The sequence below is a fragment of the Lepisosteus platostomus genome, chromosome 24 (genome assembly GCF_059453375.1).
Source record: "Lepisosteus platostomus isolate fLepPlt1 chromosome 24, fLepPlt1.hap1, whole genome shotgun sequence".
NCBI classification, from domain to species: Eukaryota; Metazoa; Chordata; class Actinopteri; order Semionotiformes; family Lepisosteidae; genus Lepisosteus; species Lepisosteus platostomus.
The window spans coordinates 9,282,277-9,296,557 of NC_142634.1; the positions used below are offsets into that span (position 1 = coordinate 9,282,277).

The 14,281-nt window shown below is 43.6% G+C and overlaps 1 protein-coding gene across 2 annotated transcripts in view; it reads right to left on the reverse strand.

The window, feature by feature from the left end:
• The window catches only part of fam222aa (family with sequence similarity 222 member Aa), a 66,337-nt gene that overhangs the window by 15,805 nt on the left and 36,251 nt on the right, over window positions 1–14,281 (reverse strand). For both annotated transcript variants that reach the window (XM_088618529.1, XM_088618530.1), the window contains exon 2: window positions 13,090–13,229. In XM_088618529.1, coding sequence (XP_088474655.1) covers window positions 13,090–13,186 — 97 coding nt within the window. In that variant the 5' untranslated portion in view covers window positions 13,187–13,229. The remainder of the gene's footprint in view (window positions 1–13,089; window positions 13,230–14,281) is intronic.

The following is a 14,281-nucleotide window of genomic DNA, read 5'->3' on the forward strand; positions in this document are numbered from 1 at the left end:
AAGTGAGTTTCATTGGGGGCGCTCGCTGAACGAAATCACCTCAGGGCGAACACTTTATTATCTGTAGTCGAAGCGTCACCACAAATACCATTCTACACACACAAGTGTCACTTTCCATTTGTCTCCACTCGGAGGTATTAGGCTAGCGCAGCCAGCCTGCGCTCTCATCTCAAACTGGCTAGCCGAGGAAAATAAACAGCGTGGGAAAACAAATTACTCTCTGCCACACATTCCTGCCTACCACCCATTTAAAGCAGTAGCATCCATGTTGCCTCGTTTCCCTGATTGCAGAAGCCATTAGGCCGTGTTCTGTATTGTTATTTGCAATGCTTACAAAGCTGTTTTTTCCCCCCACAAGGCTTTAACTCTATGTGGGACACAAATATTAACTGCGGGGCTGTCATTTTAGCCAGTTAACACACGCAAGCTCTGACTCCTTTCAACTGCAACGAAACAAACATACTGGTTAATTTTTAATCAGTGATAACAGCCACGAAGTTACATTTTCACTCTGGAGCTAAACGGATGAAGTGGTTGCAGATTTTAAGCAAACCTGTGTTTTTTTTACTTTGGCGCACAGAGTATGGCGCATACCCGGTGACTTTAGAGGAGATAAGGAGAGCACTCTTCATTAGCGATTATATGAAGCCTAGGAGTGCCAATCATCAGGAAGCAGACAATATAGATCAGAACCATCTCTTTCATGTCTAGGGAAGGTATGGTTTGCATTAGAGGACACAGGTTGACTCGCAGTCTCGGAGTGTTGGCTTCAGGCTGCAAGACATTATTTGAAATTTGAAAAAGGGAACCATCTTGCCCTACTTTGGACATGAGCCTGCACCCCAATTTAAAAGGTCACCACACTACAGAAAAAGTGGGGTTAATTCCCATGGTCTTGAACCAACGTTTTGGTTTAAGGGAGGTTAAAGGAATCTCTTCAGTCCTCGACAGAGTACAATACAAAGGGAGACCAGTACAATCATTTAAGGCCTTGAGAGATAAAGACCATGTCAAACAAGTGTACTGCTTAGGACCAGTAGTGAAACTGGGGCCCTGAGACAAAAGCGTGTGCATTAAAGACCTGAAAACACAAGGCCCTTCTTTATACAAGGGAACTGGAACATTTATGTAATTTTGTGGAGGTCGGGGGAAAAAAAACTCCCCAGATATACTGTCGAAGCAGGATCCCCAGAATCCTTTGAGAAATAAAAGCGGAGATCAGTAAGATACCAAGCTCAAATAACCAAGATGGGTCAAACGGTCAAAAGTTGTAACCCTTCCTATGTCCTGATGCTCCTCTCAGCTCTCCAAGCCTGGACTCGCTGTGGTGACAGCATGCCTTTAGCTACCAGCAGCCACATGACAGTGTGCATGTTGTGCGGTCTAGAATCCACAGCATTATCAGAGAACATCCCAGCTCAGCACAAACACTGAGCCATTCTGAGTACCGACTGGCACACCAGCTAGCGTTGTCATGTGCGATTAGAGCTCCATCCTCCAGCCTGCGAGCAGTGTTGTGGTGCACCCTCTCTCACAGCTCTCCCCAGCCACCCCAGGACTCTGCCTGATAATACACCTCCATCACAGGGCTACAGAGTACAGACTGGGTTTCCCACTATAGGAACATCTAAAATCATTGCATTTCAAAACAAAGCTTGAGCTCCACATTCTACATTTTTCCTTTAGAAACCATCATGAACAAGATTCCTCATTTACATCAGGTGTTAAATATCATTCATATTTAACCATTTAACTCAGGTTAAAAGAGTATATTATATATTATGTCCTGCCCTTCCATGGTAAAAGTTTTTTTTTTTAAATCAGGAATAACAAAAGTTATTCAGTTATTCAGAGGTCATGGAAAGCTTTTTATTACTTCTCTATAGCATAAAAACAAGTGCTTCTGTCCTTGCGTTGACTGCTTACTGTCTCTTATATCATTAATTTTTCCTGTCATCACATTCTATCACTTATCATTTTTTTACTTTTCTACACTTCGCTAAAATGAAACTTGACAAGGGGCGACAGCCGATCCAAAGCAAATAGTTCTTCCATTTTTAGATCTAAAAGAAAATGCCATCTGGCATTTTAAAGTCATTTCTATTGTACGAATGTCAAGAGTTATTCTGTTTACGTGGACAATTTATTGAAACCATGTCCCCACTTCCTGGGTAAACATACCCAAACACATACACACACACCCCTCTCAGTTTGCTTAACTAAATAAGTCCCCCCTTATTACACCCGAATGGAAACGAAAGTCAGTCTGGGAGCCTGGACTCGGTAGATCAGAGTAATAGTGTTCTGTCTTCTCAAACAAACAGGATTAAAGTGAGAAGATGCAGCACAGCTCCTGAGCTAAACTGGAGAAGGCAGCTGTGTCAAAGCCTCAGTTTACCAGACTTTGTTGTATTAGGACTACTGGAGATAACATTACGCAGTGTGTGACGGGGGGAAAAAAAGTGCACTGCCAGGTTCTTGTTCAGATTACGACAAGTTTCAGCCCATTAATTCTACAAAATGTCATATTCTACTAATTTCCCTAATTTCCGAAGCACAAAGAGCAGATATCATTCAATAGAACTGGTGCTACTAGTGTAAAGTAGTACTATGACTCAGACCTAATATATTGCATTTATGAGATGTCTGTATAATGAAATCACTGGGAAGGGAAGGGGATGATTAGGTTCCTTTAGAATGAGAACCGCATTCTCTTCTGTAACACAGGGTAAAATAACAGGACGCAAAGCCTATTGTGGCTCTTGAAACGAGTGAGATATAGGGAGAGAAAAAGAAGCCAGGAAGTTCTCAGAGCAAAATAAAACAGAAGCTCAGTAAAAGTAAAAAAAAAAGAGAGAGCTGGAGAGGTTGGTGGAGGGGAAGGGAGCTGAAAGGAGAGAGAAACGCGTGCACGTGTGTGCGTCTTCACAGGCCTGTCAGTCCCATGGAAGAGGTGCCGTGTGGAGCCGCAGGTAAATGTGAGAAGAAAGGCGCCCGAGGGCTGCCCGAGGCGATCCTAGCCCTTCTGTTCTATCATTTAGGAGACATGTTCTCCACTGATTCCCCAATTAATATTTAATACCGCTCAGGAAACGGCGCCTTCCACAGAGAAAGAAAGGCTGGAGTGAGCGACAGAAGGCTAGGAGATGGCTCTCTGTGGGTCACCAGTGAACTGCAAACCCCTTCAACGTTTTCCTGTAACGTACACGGGGGCGGGAACATAACCTACACAGAGAATTATATCTGGGGGTGTTTGTTTCAGATATTTTTTTCTAACTGGAGCGTCTGCACAGCACATTATTCAAAAGGGATTTAAGTATGAAATGGAGCTCTGCTTCCACCCCATCAGTAAGGTAGGATGTGCTGTGAAGCCTCAAAGACTGACTGTGTGTTTTTGGGTGAAGATACTGTACACTCTCCACCTTTTCTTTCAGAGGAGAGGTCAAGCTCGAACGTCCTTGCATCTCAGAAGCGCGGAAGTAAGATGGAATAACAGGGAAAGGCTGTATCAATGATACTGGGAGGTGTACAAATCCCATGCTGACACTGTATAATAAAAAAAGCCAGGAGCATAAAACACTGGGGTTGGGGGGGGGACTTGTTTAGTTTGTGGGCCCTTTATGTAAAATTGCCTCGAGTCGATTTTTTTTTCTTACGCCCACAGTTCCTACAAAGCGTCTTCTAAAATGGATAGGGGACTGGGCAGGGAGAAACTCTCGGTGCCAATCTCCAACAGGGCCGCCAGTCAAGTCAGGCAGCGCGATCTCGTACTAAGCACTCTCCGAGGCCCCTTAACCGGCACCTGGGGGTCTCGCCCCCCGCACATTACCCTGTGTTCCCTGGCTCAGATTGACTCCGGCAGACAAGCTAGCCACACTAATTGATGTTAAAGGTCCCGGAGGAGCAATGATATTAACATTGTGCTGCGAGTGTGCTCTCCCTCCCTCTCCTGCTAGCTCGCACGAAGACACAGCGTTTTCCTATCAGACTACACTGCGGTTCTCCATCTCGACAAATAAATCCCTTTTTTGAAAAAAATAAAATAAAACAAAGGGCAAATGATAATTGGCATCGCCACTTTCAATTAATATAATTAGAACCGATCAGTGCTGTAACCTTATTACCAACAAAAATCGCCACTATTATTTTTGCGTCTTTAGCAGTGCATTAGTGTTATCGAATGAAGCAAAATCTTCTCATTAAGTTGATCTTAACTTGCAATGACAACAAAGCACTCTGAAAATGAGTTGCACACACAGTGCATTGAAAAAAAACCCCCCGCGTGTTTAAAGTAATCAGGGGATTTCTTAATAAATGTTTGTTTTAACATTTTGCTGCAGAGCCAGCTTCCTGAAAGCAGCTGACCGAGTCGAAAAGGGCTTTAATAATAACGTAGCACCTACAAAACATCACTAAACTGCCAGGGAAAAAAAAAAACTGACTCTCCACAGGTGCTGCAGCTAATCCAGCCAGGCCCCCCTCAGTGTAAAAACATATTGGAAATCATGGCATGACTAATATACAGAAGGAAGCCTCAAATGCTAGCAGGCTGGAAGAAGAGATCTGTCTATGGAAAAGCCAAGAACAGCCACCACTGTCTCAGACAGAGCATTCTGGCTTGTGACAAACAGTGCAGAGTCCAGAAAGCTGGTACAGACTAAACAAACATTGTTCGCAGCATACCAGATTCGATACATATAGGGCTAAAATTGGCCAAATCTAACAAATGCAAAGCAGTGTAATTGAAAGATTTTGAAAATAGGCAAGGGAGGAGCAACAGAGGAGTTCCAAAAGTGATTCTCACAGTGCAACACGGATTCTTCTGTTCTAAAACCTATTGGAAAAGAAAATCAGACCGAGACAGTCACAGCTTCTTTCTAACAAAAGGGCAGTTTTGTTAGAAATCAAACACTCTTCGAGGGTAGGGGCCACTGATGCAAGAAGAATGCAAACTGTGCATTTAGGAGTTGAGAGATATATTTGTAGCTGTACCGGTTTGAAATTTCAAATGATTTTGTAAATGCCGCTAATATTCTGAAAACCCCCCACACAGCTGGATGACTGAGGATAGCAGCATGAAAACCGAAAGCCAGCAAAAAAAGAAGTCTTACTGAAGAGCTCAACTAATCAGAGCTTTACAAGGGAACTGGGAGCTTTTCAATCACTAGAAAAGGTCAATTCTATGCAGATTTACTGTATTTTTTATAGCTACCATGTGAACCATTTAGCTGTTTCAACATTCCAGTTTACTTTCTAAACCTAAAAGGTCACAATTTAAACCCCCACTCATGACCATCTAAAACATGTTACTAGTCAATCTGACGTTTCTTGACAGAAAAAAAAATGCAGACATTTTAATTACATGTGCAGCTTTGAGGTCTGCATTTACACTCTTCAGCCACATGCTGTGCAACATTATTGCTACAGTGAAGTTTAATGATCGTGTTCCAAGGCATGGATCTTAAGGCTGTTTTCTGGCCTCTCGCAACTGCATCTTGAGCTGGAAAATACTTACAAAATTTAAATCACAGGTTTGTTAAGGAATTATAGAATTGAAGGAATTCGAGATTTCCGTTTATTTCACAAAAGCTGATCTAGAGCTCGGTGTTACCATTTTTAAGACAGACTGCAAGACTGCCCTTTAGAATTACGTTACCAACTCTAGAAAAATGGTCATGATGATAAAAACAGTGCACACAGTGCACTGTTTTACAGAACGCTTCTTTAAACTCAATACTTACAAACCCCAATTACAAAATGAAATCTGGAGCATTGGGAGTATACAGTGTCAGAGTGGCCAATGTTCGGACATCCTTAAAAGCGACATCTACAACCCCGGTGTGGGTCTGCATGCCCCTGAATTCAGGATGAGCCTTGCGTTGGCGCAGCCCTTAGCAGGAATAAGCGAATACCGCCGAGAAGTATGCGGATGGAAGAGCAAGATGTTAAATTGTCATCCCATTCGTAGCCGCGTTTTCCATTTCCTGGGAGGAGGATCCCTGTCCGATACGTTGAGGTGAGAATTACGGACCTCAATGAGTGAGATCCAAAATACGCCTCGCGCTTGATGCAGCGCCTTTGGGTTGAAAACTAAAAAAGTAACATCTTTCATAACCTTATCAAGCAAGACGTGGCACTAATAGGCTCCCCTGAAAAAGAGGGGATGGGTGAAGAACAGGCCATGGCTGACAGTCTGTCATGTACGTCCACTGGCTCCTGAGGAAAGCAGAGGCCTCGCACACTAGGCTCCCTGAGGGAAGAATAGCCAACGAGGGAGACACAGGATCTAATTATCCCTGCAGATCTTGGATAAGGGTCAGGGGGATGTGCTGGACATGGATCCTTAGATGGGATGAACAGTGCAGTAGCAGTAGCACACTTCCGGTACCAGAGGTGTGAGACTTAAAGCCATAGTTTCCCATTAGGTAGCAGTGGGGCTGAATCATAATGGGACACTATGACTTTAAGTCCCACAACTCCGGTACTGCAAGAGGCAGCTCCTTTTTCCTGCTGGCTCCCCTGGCACCAGCTCCTCCACACTGGCATGATGTCAGTGTCCCATATGTGCTGGCTTTCCGAGCCAGAACCTACTGAGCAGGATGAGCAAAGTGGCCCTCCCTTTCACATCCATCTGAGAGTCCCCCCCACCAGCGGTGGGGACAGATCCTCCTGCCCCAACACTCCAGCTGGTGGCACCGACTTGCTGAAGCGCAGAAAGAGGGAAGGATTTCTTGCTCATCTTTATTTTCATTCCCTATCCTGTCTGTACCCTTTATCCTGGACTCAGGATAGGGACAAGATGAGCAAGACGTTTCTCTGTCTGTAGCCTCCATCTCATCACAACATCAGTGTTTGGACTATTAAAAGTTTAATAGAAATTCAATGCACAAAAGACAAAAATGATTAGATGTATAATGTATACACTTAATAAATAGTGAATAGGAAGAATCTGAAATGAACAAAATAACAGATAATTAGAGGGGAATTGGGAAATGAGTGACATCAGTATCAAAGCCAACTGCAGTTAGTTCGCTCTGATGAAAGATCTTGAATAAGGGGCAGAGAAATCCAGTCATAAGAACCTATTCATGTGAATGTGAAAACCACAGATTTGGACCCTAATTCCCTAAAGAATTACAGGCCTATCTCCAATCTACCATTCTCATCTAAAATCTAAGAAAAGGGGGTTGCAAACCAGCTACATGATCTCCCAATCCACCCAATTTCTATCTGCTTCTTCCAATTCAGGGTCGTGAGGGATCTAGAGCCTATCCCGGCAAGCAATGGGTGCAAGGCAAGATACACACTGGACAGGACAACCATCTATCGCAGGGCGCACACACAGACACAGACATGCATACACTCACCTCTAGGGCCAATTGTCCCAGAAGTCAATTAACAGTGTGTCTTTGGACTGTGGGAGGAAACCCACGAGAACATTGAGAGAACATACAAACTCCATGCAGATAACACCTCATATATCTAATATTTTTTAGGAAACCTTTCAGTCTGGTTTTTGTCCCACTCACTCAAACAGCTTTAAATCAGAAAAGTGAATGATGTGCTTTTGTCTTCAGACATTGATAATGATCCCCATTTTTGACCTTCCAGATCCAAGTGCAACCTTTAAAACCATCAACCATCAAAAACGAATATTTTAAAAACCTCAAACTGCAGCTTTGACCTGTCCTGGTTTAAATCATACCTAGAAATGTACATGAACCGAGTCCATCTTTATTCATATTATTTAAAATGTGGAGTCCCTCGAGGCTCTGTGCTTGGGACCTACTGTACGCAGTTTTTCCTTTGAAAGCTGCCACTGTGGAAATGTTCATCAGGAAATAATAATGTAAGCTTGTTGTGATGATGACACAGCTGTATTTGACTATAAAACCCCGTAACTCCTCAGCCAAAAGCAATCTTTCCTCCTGCCTTTGCCGACATGGGATAATAATTTTCTTAGGTGAAATGCCCCAATGCTTTCTACCTTTTAAATCCAGGCTGGAGACATAATTCTTTAGTCTACATTTTCCTTATCCGTTAATGGTAACTGGGTTGCCAATTGTCAGAGGATGTTATATAATGTAATCCACTTTAAATAGTTATCTTCCATCCCGTTACTGTAACACGCTTTCCAATAGCCAGTGACATCATATCCTCTAATGCCAGACCCAAGATGGTTAACTGCTATTACAAATCTGTGAGTACTCTGTGGCAATGTATTACAAAAGGGCTTGGGTCAACAACAAATAAAATGATTAATAAAAAAAAAAATCAAAGAATGGTCACAAATGAAATTTAAAAACCAAAGACCAGAAACATATGCCTGAATCTTGGGAGAATCATGAACTGAGAGCACTCTGCCCATTTCTGCCCAACCTCTCTGCCTGGAGAGTCAAGGTGATAAAAACACTTTGCAAATTGCTTTCAACTAATTCAATCCAGTCGCTGCCCACAGGGGTCAAAAGCGGAAATCTTCTCTTCAGATTCAAACTGCTTTTCTCAAACCCACCCAAAATGCTGAGGGCTACTTCTGCACTAGTCCACACAACGAAAAGATTCCTAGATAAGACCACAACAGTATTCATGAGAGATGTCCTCATCCTCTGCTTAAAATTCCACTGTATGTATGGGTCGGTAAACTTTTTTTTTTTTAAACGAAGAAGCTTCAATTCTTTACAAAGTATAAGAAAGTTTTGTGCCATCTTTGTTGTGTAGGGTAACCGATTATAATTCTGAAATTGATGACTATTGTACACTCTAAGAAAGCAAACTGTAATAGGATATAATAATTTATCCCCCATCTGTTATTCTGGCTTTTATAACCTAGCCTCGCACTCAATACACAGGGAACCACACATTTTACTGTATTGATTAGTGCCCACAATTTACTATGTAATTCTCCTGTAACCCCAAATGGCTCTTCGATCTTAGTTAAAGAACAACCGAACAAAAGGAAAAAGCAATCACTGACAGTAATCAAAAACTGAATGTCAAGCACAATTTAAAATATATATATATATATGCTCAGAATGAAAGTGTATTGAAGCATTAAAAGAACTTTCCCACTGAGCCATTTAAAATTTCAGTGTGATAGGTGTGGCTCGGGCAGTCTAATTTTTCCATGTTGAGGTGAGAGGAGAGGTCGAGGAGATAACCCTCTGGCTGAGGAAACTGGATCGGAGTAACAGAGATGCCCCTTCCTTCTCACTCTCCAGGCTGATCAATAAACTCATCATAGACCCAAGCAGAGAAGGTGAGATGGGAGATTATTAATAAATCTTCTGTTGCCAAGAGTCTTCACTGTCCGAATGCGATTAAATGCATTGGTAAACACCTCATTGGGAACCTTGCTTCAATTCAACTAGGCATGACATATCCGTCCCAGAGAATAAACTAGCACAACTAGTAAAACATCCTTGCTATCTTGCTTCCTTAGGAAGGCATTGTAAGGAGAATTTCCAATTATCTGAGCTAATAATGTTCGGCATAAGTAGACTTGTAAGAAAACACAAGAACTCTTCAGGCACCAATGTCATTCTGTTCCATACATACCGTATAAACCTCACAATTTCGGAACTTCCACAAGAGACCACAAAAGAGGGGGGAAAACAACCCCTTCAGAGAGGTCACTGACAGTTTCTAGAGAGGAGGAGGGAGGGCTACAGACCTGACCTTGTGTTGGAGCATCTTGATGCTCTTGTGGAGATGCAACAGTAACTCTTCCCTGTACCAAGCTTTTGACCTTCACTTTCTCTACCCCTCCACAACTGAATGTGTATAAAAGACTGGATTGCTCCGTGTAAGTCAAGTGACATGGGCGCCATGAAGGGTTAAAATCCCAACAGTTCCAAAACACAAAAACAAAAACAAGACAGAAACCAGGCTGTGAGGCAGCAGGGTCAGTATGAGCTCTCTATACCCACAGGGTCTTTTGATGTGATTAATACCTATTAGATTGAGTGTGCCCTCTCTGGATTAAACATAATGAGAGATCTAGCTCTGTCACAGCATTCCTCTTTTATTTCCATATCTACTGGAGTAACAGACAGACATGAAGGAGGGCTGGTTGGGGGTTGGGGGGGGGGAAGCAGGCTAAAAATGTCACCCATAAGGCAGGATTTAATTAAAAATGACAGGGCCTGGCGTTGGGAGAGTGCAGCCGTACATGGGGTATTTGGGCACGCTGAAAGCTGTGCTGTGATTTATAATTTAAGTAATGCTCGGCATTCCTTTTAATTCGCGTCGAGCAAAAATCAAAAGGCCGCCCCCATGAAGCTAATCCAATATGATATTTTTCAGGGCAGGCGGTCAATGGATTTTTAAAACGCTCATCTCTCTCTCTCTCTCGCTCTGCCTGCCCAGAAGCTGAGAGGACTGTGATAATGGAAACAGCCCTCCACCTCTCGTTTCGCTCACTAGGCCCTGCGTTTGGGAATTGATTGTCTGGCGAGCTGATTTGAATGTTTCCAGCTGATGTTCGAGCCGGTTAAGCCTTTTTTATCGAGGAGAATGAAGGGTTTTTGATGGGGAGTTGCATCGATGGATCGTGCAGGCCTGCTGTAACGGAGGGCACCACATCTGCACGCGGGAGTTACTCCTTTTGGGTGTTTTATTTTCTCTGTTCATTATGTTGTTGGCCCCTATCGCTTTCGTGCAAAGGATAGCAAACACAAATCGGGATTTTAAAGCTCTCTTCTCATCTCAGGTGCAGCTTTGCTCTCGTCTGCCCATAGCCTGTGCTGTACCTGCACTTGCACTGCCTGTCCCCAGTAGCCCGCCCTGAGCCGAGATGGGGAATAGGTGGCAGAGGCCAACACAGCAAGACAACAAATTCTGCTCCTTTTCAACTTCTGATCTCTGTGAACTATCTTACGCACCTTCGTTAGTACGAATTGGACTGAGCTCCTTGTGTTTGTACCGTACGTTGGCATTTTCACCGAATTGATAAGTGATAATGTCATCTGGGGTATGGTTTTTTCCTCTTCCAGAAAGAACCAATTTTATGTTGATGTTGCCGAATTTCAAGCTGCAGCAGCTATCCCAGCCCTTTGTCAAGCCAAGAGAAGTTGATATGTTGGGTTATTCTTTGGTTTTCTAAACCATGGTAAGATAACTCACAAAAGAATGGCAGGTTCCAACCGACAAAGCGAAATGTTCTTCATTTACAAAGTGTCAGTGCAATCACAGGTTTGTGTAGCTTTTAAATGGGAAGTCCCTTTGAAGTTGAAGTTTAAGGTAAAACCAAACTGTTCTTTATGTTTTATAATGGAGGTTTACAGCAATATATCAGGGATAACTTGGAGAGAATTCATGTTCTCAGTGATGCTGTAGACATTTCTACCTTTAAACTCCCCAAAAGTTGCTCAGGTGGCGATAAAAACTCCTAAATCAGCACCAAGCCTAGGTGAAAAGGCCCAGTCTTCTCAAAGACGGGGAGTGAATCAGACCACGGGGCTGCAGAGTCCCGCCTGTCAATTAACTCCTGACTCCTGCGAAGTCGCTGGGATAACCTCATTAATAAACCTCCTCTCTGGTGCGCCCTCTGAATGGAGCTGCGCTCTTGTCCAAGCAGAAAGTACTCTTCACAGTCTCACTTCGATTTTTCTCTTCTAAAAAAGGACCAAATGTAGCGCAGATAAAAACTGCGTGCGAAAGTGTAACCTTGTCCTCGTTCTCCCGTTGCGATCTGGCTGCCAGGGGCTCTGGCTGAAGGAGTAATTAGCTGGAACATTTCTGAAGTGCCGAAGAGCAGAACCTCAGCCAGCTCTCACAGAAAGCCATCGCCGTCTTATTACGATGATCGCTTCGAAAGAAGGATGGATGGGCGCAAGGTCATATTAAAAAGCTTAAAGATGCTTTGTTCTCCCTCGCAGGCTGCTTTCGGCCTGTGCTAAGGTTAGGACACGAAATAGAAGAGCTTTCTCTGGTTGCACCTCACAGATCAGACTGCACGTCCAACCACATTAACCACACAGATCACGTCCTAATTTCTTTTTATGAGCCCACAATTTATCCACAACTTAGGCTTAGATCCTTTAGTGCATGGACAAGAATACTTCTAAACAAACAAACCACCGCACTTTTGTCAAAATAATGTGTTTGCCATTTCAAAGCAGAAGCAGCTTGCTTCATACAATGTTTTTTTTTATCACTTGTTTCAGAGCACCACTGTTATTCAATATAAAGGAGAGCACAAGCAAACAGTCCACCTCATAAAAAAGAGAAGCTATCAACCTTTGCAGTCTTGTTATAGATATAACTCATGTCCCCTGTCAATAGGCTCAACTCTGTAAATGTTTATGGCTACTCTGGTCCTTAGTGTGATGTAGAGGGCAGATGAGCCCCTGGAGCTGTGTCAGCACACTGGGATTGCCACTCTCACTTCAGCAGAACGAGTGCTCCAATATTAACGACTCCGTTATGTACCATGACTCAGTAGTTTTCCTCTCCCTTTATTTCCTTTTTAATGTACTGCATATGCATTTTACAGCTATATACACACATACATTATAAAGGGAAACCATAGGTCTGTCAAATGTCAAGAGTTAATAAATATTAATTCCCAAAGTTCATAGCGACTGTATGCTCTTCACACCATTAACCTAAATGTTGATCCCGGTAAGATATACATGTACTGTACATGAGTGCACACAATCAAAGAAACATACACATACTACTCACAATTACGTTTAATTGCCATCTTACAACTAGTGCAACATTTGCCATCACTCTCGTAAATTTGAGCCAACTTCTTCTGAATCCAATGCAACACAGTGTCAGCTACAACTACAATTAAGCAGCAACTATGCTGGACCAGTTTGACATATTTAAAAGGCTTTCAATATTTGTTATATAAATTATATACCAAGAGGCATTTAAAACAAGTAAATGTTTATGGCTACTCAACAATCAATGCTATACACAATCAACCCATAGACTCTGGTTGTGTTTCTAAAGCCTCTCTGTATTCATATTAAAAAGTGATTTCCCTATGGAAACTGAGCTGGACCAGAAGCAAAGCAAAGGGTTAGATCTGATGCTGGAGACCTGCCGCCGGTCTCCATGGGACAGCGCCCCTGAACTCACATTTGCGGCTGGTGGCGTGCGGGGCCTCCAGGGTCTTGCTGGGGCAGACGAGGTGCTGGGCGGGGGGGTTCTGCCTCCTCTGCAGACAGGCCAACATCGTGGGGCGCGGGGTTCTACAGCCGGGGAACAATCCGTCGACTCTGTTAGGGGGAAAAAAACAAGGCATGTTCCATCAGGCCTGGGAAAACCAGGATAGGCACAGCAGGTCTCTCTCGATCCCAGACAGGGAGCAAAAGACAATCGGAAAAGAAGGCTTTCCACCAATCAGCCGTCTTTATGGGGAAAATGGCCCACCTGTGCAAGCCGCTGATATATCTGATATTCGCCAGGTACGCGCTACAAAACCAGTATTTGATGGTGTATTTCCAGTGGGGGAGAAGAAAGAAGCCTGTGAGAAACAACAATAAAATGCTCCCAGCAAGTGCCAGGTTCATACTTCGCAACTGCTAACCTCCTTTAGAAGAACCTTTAGATAACGGATCAGTTCTTTACCCCTCTGCTCCTACTGTAATCAGTACCCCCATCTACTGTCTCCTCTCATTGTGTATATCTTGCGTATTTTTTTATTGTCATGGTCATCGTTCTGTACAGCACTTAGAGAAGCCACTTCTAAAGGCGCTATATAAAATAAACATAAATAAACTGATGAGTGGAATGATGTAACCTGGGCCTTCCCAGCCAAGTCCGTTCGCTTTGAACGGAGCTCCAGAACAAGTTAGCTTCAACCGGCCTGGCGCTGTTCCACGCCCCTTTCCTCTTCCTTCGCTTTCCCGAGCTGCTTCCGCGATATGATTGATGGCGGTATCTATTCAAAGCGCAGAATGGAAATGCCTAAAGCAGCAGTCTTTCTGCAGTAACTCCGGCCCAAGCGCGACAGCTCTGGGAAGCTGGCGGCCGAGCCTGCAGATGCGGAGGAGAGAACGAGGGAGTGTGTGTGTGTGTGTGTGTGTGTGTGTGTGTGTGTGTGTGTGTGTGTGTGTGGTGGGGGGGCGGTGCCAGCTGTACATCAGGGCCACTGACGGCACTAATCAATCTCCCATCAAGCCATAAATCTCCCCTCAGCTCCCCCCCTGCTGTTTCACAGGAACTGCAACAAGGGCACACAAATGATGGCTGGCAGAGGAAAAAAGCAACACTTCCTCAAAAAGCCATCAGAGTGCTCCCAGAACAGAATCAGTACAGAAACCATGCA